Below are 14464 nucleotides of genomic sequence, written 5' to 3'. Positions count from 1 at the left end.
CCCGCCCTCTTCCCCCTTCTCAGTCCCTTCCCCAGGCCTTCCCCTGGCATGAAGCACCCTCCTTCTGCTGTCTCTGCCAGCCCCAGCTTCCACCCTGAGACTTCAGGGCCTTCACATGCCCAGCTGAGCTTCTGCCTATAAATTGGGTTTTGAAGTGAGTGAACCTCACTCACCCCAGTGGGTTACAGGCTTGGGCTCATTAATAATTCACCAGTGAACAGCCCGGGTCAACAAAGGCCCTCTAAGAGGGCTGTGACAGTCACAGCTCTTAAGTATTCCCTGGGGAGGAGCCCTTGGGGAGGAGCTAGGCCTGCTCCTTGGACAGGCTTCCTCCCCCTGCCCCCATGGACTATACCCCTCACTAGCTGTGTAACCTTGGGCAAGACACAACTCCCCAACTCCCAGCCCTTAATTCCCCTCTTCCTACCAAATAGAAAGGGGAGAGAAGATTGGTGCAGAAGCCGAGGGTCCTGCCTGCTCTAATGTTTTCTGTTCTGGGGTCTGGGCTCTTCTACCAAAGCCTTGTCTCCAGGAGCTGCCAAGGGCAAATCTGAGGAAGGACCCTGGTTCAGGCATGAGGGACCAAGTAGTACACTGTTGAGTTTAGAATATGGGTTGCAGAGCCAGAAAGATCTAGATGGACTCCAGGTCCCACCACATCCTAGGACGAGCTTGAGGCAGGGCAGGGGAGTGGTTCAGGAAGCAGGTCAGAACGCAGACTCAAGGGGCCAGGACTTGCACCCCAGCTCTGACACCCCTGACCAGGTGCTTCATCTCTGAAATGGGGGTGATGATGGCACCAACTTCGCTGGGTTGTTGCTAGGATTAAATGAGCTAATACACATAAAGCACATGGAACAAGACCTTGTTGTTGTTTGAGCTTTAGTTTCCTCACCTATAATGTGGGATTGCTGTGAGGATTAAATGAGCAAATGGATACAAAAGGGCTTTGGAACCATGCAAGGCTGCCCAAAGAAGAGAGATTTTTCTTAAGATGTGCACCTGACCTGGCCACAACCACAATGACAGAACAGCATCCACTGAATACCTCGTGCATTCATTCAGGGCAGACTGTGCTACCTTCATGCACCCCTATGGGGAATAAAGGGTGACACCATCTGTCTGAAGGGCAATTTTAATTATGGGTAAAGCCCTAGAAAGAGGATATCATAACATCTGGGCAGTGAACCTCTCCTAAGGAAATAATCACAGCTGAAGACAAAGATTTATGGTGCAAGGATGCTCATCATCCAGTGTTTCTAGGATGACACACTGAAAACAACATACATACCCATCAGTAAGAAATTAGTTCAATAAATTATAGTGTTTTATAGGTTGAATTATTCTCCAGATATTCCAGTTGTGTTTACAAAGAGTTTGTTGGCTTGGATTACTGCAGTGGCAGTGGTTCTCTGCTCCCACCACTGTCCCTTTATTGTCAGTTCTCCACACAGCACCAGATTCATTTGACACGGAAGTCAGTTCATGTCACACCTCTGCTCGAAACTCTGCCATGGCTTCCCCCGTTGCTCAGTGCAAAAGTTGAAGTCTTTACTTGACCCACAAGGCCCTATACAACCTGCACTCCCGTTATCTCTGACATCCTCTCCTTGATTCTCTCTCTTATTCAGTCACACTTGCCTCCTTGCTCTTCTCCAAATAATCCAGGCACGCTTCCCTTTGATATTCACCTGCTTGACTCCCTCACCTCCTGCAGGTCTCAGGTCAGATGTCGCCTTCTCAGTGAGGCATTCCTGACCATTTTATTTAAACTGGAACCCTGACCTGGTTCCTCCTGATTCCCTTCCCCTCCCCTGCTTCCCAGTTTCTTTGCCCTGAATTATTATTTTTTTCCCCAAAGAACTTGTTGTTATCTGTATATTTTGCTTATTCACTTTTATTTGATCTCTCTTCTTTAAAATCTAAGCTACACTAGGGCAGGGATGTTTTTCTATTTTGTACCCTAATATATTTCCAATGCCTAGAACAGTGCCTGGCATGCAGCAGGAACTCAATAAATGTTGCACAAATGCATAAATGTGGAGGGAAATGGAAAAAGCAGAATACAAAATTATACATTTGATATTAAAATAAAAACCCTAGTTTGAAGAAGTTTGGGAGCCATTTCTGGGGGGAGGTAGTACGGTATAAGCAGTAGGAACGGGAGACTTGGATCTGGTTTCACCATAATCTGGGGCAACCCTCTTAAGCTCCCTGGGCCTTGGTTTCCTCCTCTCTCAAATTGGAAGAGAGGTCCCTGGTCAGAGTGGTGATACAGATTGAAAAAGAGGATGCATGTCAGGTGCCTGCAGCCTGGGAACAGTTAGGGCCCATGGTGCTATTATTCCAGGTCACGCGGGCAGTGGGGTGGCAGGGGACGAGGGCCTTCTGGAAGCTGGGAGCAAGGTCAGGGGTGTCCAGGGAAGGAAGCTGGTGGAAAAGGAGAAGGGTGATGTGCTGTGTGGAGTGCTGGGCATGGGGTCCAGGGAGGTGTGACCCCCCCATGCCTTTGACTGGCCTGGCCTGTGCTCAGGGACAGCCCTTGGGGGTACACCCACACATTTTCTCGGAAAGACAACAGAATTACCTTCAATCTGAAACAGCTGTTCTTTCAGGGGGAGGGTGTTTCTCAGCTGGAATTTGAGGGACTGTGCTGCTGCTTTTTGCAAGGTGTGTGGGTGCTTGCCAGAACGGACTCTGCGAGAGACCTGCGGGGAGTGCTGCGGCTTCAGGAGAAAAGAGCAGCGACAAGAAAGGGGGTTAGAAGGAAGGAGGGCCTGGCCCGGGTCTACCTGGATGAGGCAACCGAAGTCTCACTCAGTGTCCTTGGTCATAATATAATTGTCCTGTTGGGGGCTATGGAGTCAGGAGTAGCGGCAAGACTTTGCCTGAAAGTGCTTGGTTTCTGCACTGCTGTTCACCTGGGAAAGGGATGGTTTGGGATAGGAAAGGAAAGTGTGGGAGTCTTGGGATAAGAAGGAAATTTCCTCTTCTCTCTAGGGAAGGAAGATGCTGTAAGGTACGCCCTCCATTGGAGGTATCCTGGGCCCGCCCAGAAGTGACTCAGAGAAGGAGGGACTCAGAGAAGGAGGGAAGGCAGGCAGGCTGAATGACCTTTTCACCCACTCTAACCTTGACCCAGTGCCTGCACAGGACTTAGCACATAGGAGACAGTCAGAAGGATCCATTGAATGAATGAATGAATGGATGGATGAACGAACGAAGGAATGAACAAATGAGCAAACTCATGGACCTCTACATAAGCTGCTGTCTTCAAAGCATCCAACACCTTTGGTGCTAAGGCTGTGTCATGGGCTGGGGTTTAAGCCAGGAGCAAATCAGGCACCTACCCACCCAGAACTCCTGTATCCCTGTCGTTAGGGAGGGCCCTGCCAGGAAAGCAAAAAGTTAGGAGCAGAAAAGTTTCAAAACACAGAGAAATCGGCTCCAACCTTCATTTGCCCCTATGGAGTGGGGCCATAGAATCATAAACATCTTCCAGTTTCTTATTCCTTGCTTTCCAAGGTATTCTTAAAGTTACAGCCAGGTTCCAGACAAGCTAGTGAGGAATTAGGATGGGGTGACAAAGCAAAGAGACCCAGGGACCTCTCCCACCCCACCCCCCACTGCTTCAAGCCAGTATGTGGGAGTCCGGGTGAGGTGACTGGGTCTGGCAAAGCCACAACCACAGGAGGGAGGAGATCCAGAGGAGCTATAAGGGACTAGTTCTCAGTTCCCAGGGCAACATCAACAGCTGTGGGTCTCAGAGGGAGATGTATGGGCAAGGGTACTCTAAAAAGATCATGATTTGGGTACTGTGTGACTATGGCTTTATTTTAAGAACTGCCCAGTGGCCACCACTATACTACACTGACCATCCCCATCCACCCACGTGCCAACCTCCCTCCCCACCCCTAATTTGCTTTTGGAGAACTGTTTCTCCTTCACTCCTCTCTAGTCCCATTGGCTAAATGAGCGGCACATCTTTTTACTGTGACCCCACTGACTCTGGGGCAGGTCCTGTTCTCAGTACTTTACATAAACTAATCCATGCAGTCCTCATAATAGTCGTCGCCATACTCAGGATGAAACCCAGCACAGACAGGCTAAACAATCTGCACAGTCAACTGCAGAAAGTGGCAGAGTCAGGATTCAAAATCAGCCTGTTTGGCACCCACTTTTAACTGCTTTGCCTTACAGTCCAGACTCGAGCTTGAAAAGCTCCTGGCAGTTGTGTCTTGCCCTGAGTGGAGAAGCTGTGTGACCTACCATGAGGAGACAATAAAACTGAACACAGAAAGAAACTGAGTTGAGAGGCAGAAAATTTCAGGGGAAGGACAAAGCAACTCAAGCAGCTGAAATCATAAATTTGAAGCAATTTCAGGAAATGTAACATGCTGGCAGAACTGAAATTGCAACCTAAATAATCCATTTCTTACTGTGATAAAAGGGAAAAAAGATCCCAAGTCTGAATCCCTCCATAATTGATGAAGAGGAACAAAGGATCTGAATGGCCACACCGTGCCTCCCAAACCTGCGCCTGCTCTGACATGCCCTGCTACCCTTGCTGAGACGTCCCCTGAGGCAACAGGGCTCAGAATCCTGGGGTCTGATGCTTCAATGCTTCAACATTACAGAACCTTGGGATCTTTTTTTTTTTTTTTTTGCGGCAATTGAACCTAGGACCTAGTATGTGGGAAGCTGGTGTTCAACCACTGAGCCACGTCAGCTCAGATGGAGCCATCTGAGAACTGTATATAGCTCAGGCTCACACCAAGAGCAGGAATTCTGCCTACAGTGGTCCCAGCAGCCATCCAGCCTCCTCCACGTGGGCCCCTCCATTGCAGGGGAGCCCCTCCCTCTCACAGCAGTCCTGTCACTTAATTATTCTCTTAAAAGCAATCTGCATACCTGCAGGTCCCCTTTTGCTCCTGGTGATGTTGGCTTCCTTTATAGTTCCTGGTTACCCAGTCCTGTGGCCTTCAGTCCCATTCTTAGCCCCCAAACCTTTGAAGGTCTTATTTTTTCTTTTCGGTCTCAGTTAAATGCAAATATCCTCATAGGAAGATTACCTCATACCAGTGCCAAAAAGGAAGTGGACTCGCATTTACTGAGCCCTGAATAAGCCCCAGTGGCTGTTAGGTGCTTTACAGATTTCAGTAGATTTCACTAGGTCTTACCCACCGTTCAGTAAATAGCTGTTACTTTACAGTGCAGTACACTGAGGTCCCATAACTAGTCAGTGGCAAGCAGGGGTGGGGCTCCCTCTCAGTCCCTCACCCTTTGGCTAGGCTGTGGGAGACAGAGCAGTGTGGTGAGCCAGGGAGGGGGTAGAGAGGGTCCTGAGCTGGGAGAATGGAGACCTGAGTTGGAGCTGCAGGTGTGAGACCTCGTGGGGGCCACCGGAACTAAAGAGTTCCCTGGTACCTGTGCCCAGCTAGTATGGCTCAAGTATGAAGGCCATGTGCACATGCCCACACATGCACTCCTTACACAAATCCACGGAGGGGTGCAGAGGCTTCTACTTCTCCCTCCTCCTCAGTGAGTCTCACACCCTCCCATTGTTGGTGGACTCTGCATCTTGTCCTCCAGCCTGTCCATTCATGACTCAGTTCTTCCTTCTTAACTATTCCCCCCATTTCCTCCATTCTGCTAATCCACACCCCAGCCTCTTTCTCCTGGACCCTCAGATGAGCCTCCCCTCTGGCCTTCCTGCCTCGTCTCCCTCCACCCTGTGACATCAGCAACATACACACATTTGAAGGCTTCCTGGTGCCTACAGGACAGAGCACAATGGGGTTCTCACTGGCAAGGCAGGCCTGGGGCAAAAACACCCATCTGGACACTGATGCTCCTTTACTACCCCAGCCAGGGGGCCTTGCCCTCCTCAGAAGTCATTCCCCCATGTCCTTATCAAAACCAGAATGCCCTCTTCTGAGCCCATTCTGTGCTGGGCTCCAGGGACATAGGGGAAGGTGGACCCTGTCCCTTTCCTGAGTGTAGCGGGGAGACAGACAAGGAGCAGGGGACAGTGCTCCAGCATTGTAATGGTCTGCCTGTGAAATCCTCTCTGCACAGGTAGCAGGGTTGTTTTTAAATATGTAAATCCCCTGCCTGAGGTCCTCTAATGGCCAACACAACAAAATCCAAGCCAACCAATAGAGCATCTGCCTACCATATGGAGGGTCCAGGGTTCGATCCCCAGGGCCTCCTGACCCGTGTGGTGAGCTGGTCCACACGCAGTGCTGCTGCGTATAATGATGCCATGCCATGCAGGGGAGCCCCTGTGTAGGGGAGCCCCACATGCAAGGAGTGCGCCCACAAGGAGATCTGCCCTGCGTGATAAACGCACAGCCTGCCCAGGAGTGGTGCTGCACACAGAGAGCTCATGCAGCAAGATGATGCAACAACAACAAAAAGAGATGCAGTTTCCCCATGCCACCAGATAATGCAAGTGGACACAGAAGAACACACAGCGAATGGACACAGAGAGCAGACAACGGGGGGGCTGGGAAGGGGAGTGAAATAAATAAATCTTTAAAAAACAAAAAAAATCCAGGCTCCTTCCCGTTTGTTCTGGGCAACGTTGGTCTTGGATCTCATCAGGCACAGATGCCCAACCTCTTCTATAGCCCAGCCCTTTCTGCTGCTCAGAAACACAGCAGGCTTCACTGCCTGGAATGCTCTAAGCATGGCCAACCTCACTGTTCATCACATTGCCCTGTTTCATTTTTTATTTTTTTTTAAGATTTATTTATTCCCCCCCTTGCGGCTGTTCCTTTTCTTTTGTTGTCTCTTCTCTGTGCCCATTCGCTACGCATTTTTTCTGTATCTGCTTGTCTTCCTTTTGTTGCGTCATCTTGCTGCGCCAGCTCTCCGCCACACATGGGCCGTCAGCTCTCCACAGTGCATGGGCCGTCAGCAATCTGTGGTGCATCGGCCAGCTTTGCCTTCACAACAAGGCCCTGGGAAGTGAATTCAGGGCCTCCCATCTGGTAGGCAGGAGCCCAACTGATTGAGCCACAGCCACTTCCCTACATCGCCCTATTCAAAAACTTCCTCAGCATCTGTTTCTGATGTTTATTAGTCTCCTTGTTTGTCTGTCTCTCCCACCAGAACGTGGGCTCCTGAGAAGTAAAACCATATCCGCAGTGCCCGGTACAATGTTGCAACCTAAGTGTTCAACCCTGTTGAAAGACTGAATCAGAGCTGTGAAATGGAAGCAGAGATGCCAGAGCCTTGAAAGCTCCTGACCTGACTCAAGAGTGGGTCAGAAAGGTTCTGCAGGGAAGCGGACTTGGCCCAATGGATAGGGCGTCTGCCGACCACATGGGAGGTTCGCGGTTCAAACCCCGGGCCTCCTTGACCCGTGTGGAGCTGGCCCATGTGCAGAGCTGATGCGTGCAAGGAGTGCCCTGCCACGCAGGGGTGTACCCCGCGTAGGGGAGCCCCAAGCGCAAGGATGCGCCCCATAAGGAGAGCCAACCAGCGGGTACAAAAGAAAGTGCAGCCTGCCCAAGAGTGGCGCCACACACACGGAAAGCTGACACAAGATGACGCAATGAAAAGAAACACAGATTCCTGGTCCCGCTGATAAGGATAGAAGCGGTCACAGAAGAACACACAGCGAATGGACACAGAGCACACAACTGGGCGGGGGGGAGAAAGGGAGAGAAACAAATAAAAAATAAATAAATAAATAAAAGAAAGGTTCTGCCAAAGAGGCCACCTAAAGCTGAGTCTTAAGGAATGACTGTCAGGGGCAGAGGGATAGCATTTCAGGCAGAGGCGTCCCTGAGCAGCCCCAGCATGGTTTGAGAGCACTTGCTGGGACAGAATGAGGGTCAGGAATTGACAGGAAATGGGCCTGGACAGGTCACAGTCTCTCCCCTTTAAGGTCCAGAATGCCAAGCTAAGAGCCTTGAACTTCAACTTCTAGGAGATAGAGAGCTATGGAAGGGTTTTAAAGCACAAAAATGACATGATCTGGTTGGTGCTTTAGAAAGACCAGTCTGGGAGTGTTTACTGGAAAGGGAGAGACTGGAGGCCCTGGGAAAGTTAGGGAATTTTGCAATAGTCCAAGGGGAATGAATAGCTTTGAGAAAGACACCTAAGAGATAAAATCAGCAGGACATGGTGACTGAGGGGGGGGTGGGTGAAGTTGTCAGGGATGACTTCTGAGTTTCGGGCTTGGGCAACTGGGTGGATGACTGTGACATAGGAGGAGGAACAGGTTTGGGGTGTGAACATGCTGCATTTGGTTTGGGGCTTGCAGAATTTGAGGTGCTCCTCTGTGAATCAGATGCAGGCATGGGAAGTACAGTAGGACTGACCTCCGAGCACAGCAATCTTTATGTAAATATGAAAGATTTGGAGGCCGAAGCACAGAGGTCAGAGCTGTGCCCTCTCTCATGGGAACACATCTGGAGGTAACAATTCATCCAAGGGGTGGGGACAGCTGGGGAGATGACATGGGAAGGGGAAAACGACATCCCTGAAGAGGTGACCTTGAAGGAGCTTTAGTGCACATAATTCCGCCCTAGATCGGTCCTGGGACCCAGAATTTCATCCCAGTCTGCTGCCCCCCAGATGTGGGCAAGCCCTCGGTGGGAAGGTGCGCCGCTGTAACCTGCGGCGGCACACAAAGGCCAGGTGCGTGAGCTGCAGGACTGAGCGCAGACGCGCGGCCGCAACCAGCCCCGCCGGGGTCTCCAGCTCACCTGAGTTGCCCTCGCAGGTGCCCCACCGGCGGCGGCACCAGAAGCGGAGCTCAGGCAGGACGGGGTGAGTAGGTGGGGAATGGAGGGGACTGGGTGTCCCTATCCCCCCTCCCAGCCCTGCTGGGGGCCGACACACCGGCAGAGGGCCCGTGCGGGGAGAGGGACTCTGGGCTGCTGCTCCCCGGCTCCGGCCGTTACCCCAGCGCCCGGCACCCGAGCCCCCTGTGCCCCTCGGCTGCCGCTCCCGTCGCTGTCCCCGCCAGAGGCCCCCTCCGTGAGGCCCCTCCGTCCCACCTGCGCCCCCCGCCGAGCCTGCGCCCTGGCCGGTACCTGCGTTCGCTTTTCCCGGAGGCCGCCCCCTTCCAGGCTGTGAGGAAGGCCATGGACGCCGGCCGGACTCGGGCAGAGGCGCGGGCGGCCCCTCGCGGCTGCGCTGGCCGCGGCACCTGGAGGTGGGGACGGGCGCACGGGGCGGGCCCGCGGCTCCTCCCGGCCCAGCCGGGTCTACCCGCCCTGCCTGGGCTGCGGTGTCCCTCGAGCAGTCCTGGAATTTCAAGTCAGGACCGCTCCCATCCAGAGCCAGAAAGGATCTCACACACGTCAGACCCATCCTTAGGCACAGGGAGAAACCGAAGGCCTGGGCCAGGGAGTTGTCCAAGGTCACTCAGGGAGCCAGTGGCAGAACCAGGACCTACCCGGGGCCTCTCCACTCCCAGTCTAGAGCCCACACTCCATCCTGATGGATGTCTTCCTTCAGTACCAGGGTCTCTGCCAAAGCCCTACCACCAGAGCCTTTCCCTCCTGCCCACACAGAACCCACCTTGCCTGGACCATGGGGCAGGAGTGGCAGGGGTCAGGCAGGTGGGCTGTAGCCTGGGCCTGAAAAGCTAAACTGCAGACTGGACCAGGTACTTGGACATGGCCCTGTTCACAGACTTAGAATTCTCAGTGGGAATTAAGAGTCGGAGGCCCAGGCCTCAGGAGAAAATGAGCCACAGCCTGTCTCCAGTACAAACTTTGTTTGAAGCCTCATAGTTTACCTTAGATCACGTGCAGTTTGGACTTTTAACCACTACACACAAGCAGAATCAGCTTTGGAGCAAGGAGGGCCCCTGGCAGTGCAGTCCAGTGGGCTCTGATGGAAGGCTCCATAGGACAAGGAGCAGGGAGCATGAGGAGGTACTTGAGGACCATCACTCCCGTTTCAGCAGGAAGAATAGATTCAGAGACCCCTGGAGACTCCTCTAGATGGGAGAGGAAGGGGTGAGAGAGGATGTGGCAGAGGAGATAGGGTGGCTAAGAAAGAGACTCAGGTTCTGACTTTTTTTGGGCTGGGTCTGTATCTTAAGTATTTATATACAGATTGTGTGCTCAATATATGATGACTGATTTTGACAAGCCCAAGACATTCTCTAATGTGCCAAGTCCTGAACCAGGTGTTTTACATAAATTACTTTGATCTTATTAAATTCTCATTTATCCATATTTTACAGCTGATGAAACTGAGGCTCTGAGGAGTTAAACAGCATCCCTGAGACACAGTGGTACAGCCAGATCTTAAACCCAGCTCTCTCTGGTACTTCCCCCCCTCACTGGCTGTGGTCAGCAAGTGGGCTTCCCCCAGAAGACAGAAGACCTAAGGACCAACTGGCAATTACTCTCACTCTTCCCTGGCAGGCAGAAAAGATCTGACCTTTCCCCCTTTCTCTGGGCACTCATATCTTTGTTGTGGCAGATCAACAAGGGCCAGAGAATGTTGCCCATCTGACCACAGAGCTAGAGCTTCCAGATCTGGAAATTCCAGTTACAGATGCACCCAGGGACCCAAATCTCTCAGCCCACAGAACTTTGTCCAGTTTGGCAGCCATGAGCATCACAGATAACCAGCCTCCTCCCAGGCTCATAGGCAAGAATACCTCTGGGTCTCAGAAGCCTGGCTTACTATAGACCCAGAGCCCATTCTGCTAGGAAGAACTGCCCAGTCTGAGTCTCCAGTCAAACCACTTTCTCAGGAAGCCCTCCTTTATCTCTCTAATGGCAGGCATCTCTTCCTCTTTGGAGATTACATTTTGATTGGTTTCTCTTCCAGCATTTAGCACTACATATTTTAAAATCCTTTTATTAGTTATTGACGACCATATTGGTCTCATCCTTCAGACTTCTATATCACCATAGATACAGAGAGTATCTCATATCTGCATCTTCCACAGAGTCTAGCACCATTGCTACACATAGTAGATGCTCAATGTTAATAAATGAATATCCATATTAAGTTTTTACTCAGGGGCGGACAGTATGCTGAGGATGTTTAAATACAACTACCTCGGAGACAAGATGGCGGATTCATGTGAAGATCTGAGGAGGCATGAAAATAGGGGTGCCTAGGAGACTTTAAAAGCAGTTTCTCTTCAAAACATCTCTTTTTATACCACCTGACAAGCATCTTGATTCACCACGACAGTAGCAGTAATTAAACGGGCAATATCAAGCAGAACTATTTTGAAACATTTATTTCCAATCCAAAGTAGAACTTGCTTTGACATCCAATGCAGGATAGTATGCTACCACCCTTCTGTATATATATTGTATGAACACACAAAACCTATCACTCAACCAGATCTGTGCTTAATAATGAAGAAACACTTGATTGAGTGCTGAAAACCAGATTAGAAGGATGATCATTTTGGGTAAGGATCCAAGATAGAATAATTTAGCAAAATGTTTTTTACTACTAAGCACTGCTTGTATTCTCATGGACAGTATCACAGACATCGCAGGAACCTGAATCCTCCAAAAGACTGTTTTCAGGTTCTCATTAGGAATCAAAGAGAAATGTTATCTTTTTGCCTCATTTGTCATTTTAGAAAATGTAATCTGGTGTATTCATTAATATGTTTTATAGTAAAATAGTAATAAAATATCTTCATATATTGAAACAACTACCTCTAGTTTGTTCAACAATTGTTTTGATAAAATTGAATCAGAAGTTTAGAAATGTTTCTAAAATTGAATCAGGAGCTCAGATTCAATCCCAGAGTTTTCACACTCCAAGCTTGTTTCCTATTCATAGTAGTAGTAATATACCTTTGTTGAGAACTGTTAGGCATTATTCTAAACCTCTCGCATGTACCAACTCATCTAATCAAAACAATCCTATCATGGAGTATGTCCTTTTACAATCCCATCTTTTATAGTTGAGAAAGAGAAGCACAGAGGGATTAAGTATAATAATTCGCTCAAAATCACACAAGTAGCTGAAGAGTCTATATCTTAACCTCAGCCTTAGTCTGTCTGTCATGGAAGCTCTTAAAATGCACAGTATTTATGAATCACTTTCCCAAAACTTACCTTATTTTTGAATCTCATTAACAACCTCAAGGTAGAGTATGCTTTACTCTTCCCATTCCTCCTCACTCTGGAACCAGACTGCCTTGGTTTGCATCTTGGCCCCACCACTCACTTGCTGCATGTGACTTTGGGCAAGTTATATATTAACCTCTCTGTGCTCCAATTTCTTGTCTGTAAAGTGAGAATAAGAATAGCACCTATCTCAAGGGATGTTGTGAGGATTAAATAAGTTAGTACAAACAAAACTGAACTGCGCCCTATACATAATGTATGCTCTGTACACTTCCTACAGTGATAGTTTTATGCAGAATCAGAGGAAGTAAATGTTCTGTTCAAATGAACTTTCAAGATAACTGAAGTTTATTCCTTTGTGCAGCAAATCTTTTAGCAATTTAATCATAGATTGACATTTTCCAAAAATGTATTGTTTTCAGTCTTCTTAAACAAAAATATCACAACTCCTATTTAGTGAATATCTGCTACGTTAATAAGAACCAAGACTTTATATCCATCATCTCTTATCTTCACAGAAGATGTGGACGCCACCGACCAAGGACGTTAAAAGATTTACTCAATTTACACAGCTAGCAAATGCTAAGAACTTAGATCCATGTTTGTAAGACTTCTAGGTCAGGGTTCCTTCTACAGGGCTGAGAACCTTCTCAGGCAGCTGAGATGAACTAGAGGGTTGCATTTTTTTTTTACATGATCAGTTCTTATGCTTATATGGGGTTAAGGCAGCATTCTGCAAGGGGCTTGGGAGTTCCTAACTGCTTCTGCCCACTCTGGGGCCAGAGTTTTGACTAAGGTAGGAAGTATACCACATCTGGGTCTCTATATATCCCAGTCCTGGAGGGGTCTTTTAACTCGGGACTTGATCAAGATCACACAGAGACCCACATTGGATGAGAACAATTCAGGGTTGGCTCAGCACTGACACACCCAACCAATATTAAAAGCCCCACAGGGGCTCTGGAATCACACTCCTGCCCCTTGCTGGTAAGGCACTTCTGCTTGGAGCCGCTTTCATGTGTCCTGGAGAACTTAAACTCAGGATGGGTGTGAAGTCTGCTTTGTGCTGGATGGAGGTTTCTTGCTTAGGAACCAGGGTTTCTAAGTCTTGATCTTTGCTGTTACTTGTGTTCAAAGGGCTGCCTTTAAGACCAGGTGAGCAAAAGGCAGCCTGGTGTGGTGTAAGAGCAGGTCTCAGAGCCCAGACACCTGGGCTGAAATATGGCTGGGCCTCTGAGGTTGAGGGGTCTTAGCCAAGTCACTTCCATCTCTCTATACCTCATTTTTCTATCTGTTTTAAGCTTTGTGGAGAATAAACAGGCTAATATACGTAAGAGCCTTAGTGCCAGACTTAGAGAAGGTCCTAGTGTTAGTTCCTCTTCCTTTCCACAAAATAACAATCCTTGCAAGTGATGACTCCAGAGGAAACAGAAAGGAGAGGCTGAGACTGAGCCCTTGGGTCTTAGGCAGTTGAACACATTCTATTATACACTTGTTGGGTGGGGAAGAAAAATGGGTGGTGTTTTTTTTGCACAGACACATCTTATCTTCCATGAGATAATCTTATCTTACCTGAATATACAGCATTAGAACCCACATTCTTAACTTGAGATTTTTTTAAATTGGTAGATTTCAAACATTCATTTTGTGGACTTACACATATTCAATAACAAATTCTATTTCATGATTTTTAAAATTTTGCCCATTAATATACTGGAAAATTTGTAAGTGAAGTAAATATATAGGATATGCTTCAAAAAACATGAGAGGGGAAGTGGATAGAAGTATAGATAGGGAAACGGACTTTGGCCCAGTGGTTAGGGCGTCCGTCTACCATATGGGAGGTCCGCGGTTCGAACCCTGGGCCTCCTTGACCCGTGTGGAGCTGGCCATGCGCAGTGCTGATGCGCGCAAGGAGTGCCTTGCCATGCAAGGGTGTCCCCCGCGTGGGGGAGCCCCACGCGCAAGGAGTGAGCCCGTGAGGAAAAGCGCCCAGTGTGAAAAGAAAGTGCAGCCTGCCCAGGAATGGCGCCGCCCACACTTCCCGTGCCGCTGACGACAACAGAAGCGGACAAAGAAACAAGACGCAGCAAATAGACACCAAGAACAGACAACCAGGGGAGGGGGGGAAATTAAATAAATAAATAAATCTTTAAAAAAAAAAAAAAAAAAAAAAAAGAAGTATAGATAAAATAAGATTGGATAGGAATTGGTAATTATTGAAGCTGGTTATGGGAACCTGAGCGGTTATTGTTTCTATTTTTTATATGCTGGTCATGATTCACTAAATTAATTTCAAGATCCAACTAATGTATTCCTTTGAAAAGAGAGTTAGAGGGTAAAATCATGTACATTTCAAAAGAATTCCATATACTAAACAGATT

The 14464-nt window shown here is 48.8% G+C and overlaps 1 protein-coding gene across 3 annotated transcripts in view; it reads right to left on the bottom strand.

Moving 5' to 3' along the window:
• TTC39A (tetratricopeptide repeat domain 39A) overlaps positions 1 to 12136 on the bottom strand; it is a 60279-nt gene extending 48143 nt beyond the window's left edge. Inside the window, exon 1 of one of the 3 annotated variants that reach the window (XM_058303608.2) lies at positions 12069 to 12136. Coding sequence is in view for 2 of the 3 variants with exons in the window: in XM_058303607.2 (XP_058159590.1) it covers positions 9051 to 9103 (53 nt within the window). In the remaining variant the exon portion in view is untranslated. Of the gene's footprint in view, positions 1 to 9050; positions 9188 to 12068 lie in introns of those variants that run through there. The other 2 variants (XM_058303607.2, XM_058303606.2) reach the window with 2 other exon arrangements.
• Between the last annotated feature and the right edge of the window lie 2328 nt (positions 12137 to 14464).

The sequence above is a fragment of the Dasypus novemcinctus genome, chromosome 9, assembly GCF_030445035.2.
Source record: "Dasypus novemcinctus isolate mDasNov1 chromosome 9, mDasNov1.1.hap2, whole genome shotgun sequence".
NCBI classification, from domain to species: Eukaryota; Metazoa; Chordata; class Mammalia; order Cingulata; family Dasypodidae; genus Dasypus; species Dasypus novemcinctus.
Note: the sequence above shows the minus strand (reverse complement) of the source record. Positions and strands in the feature narration are given on the sequence as shown.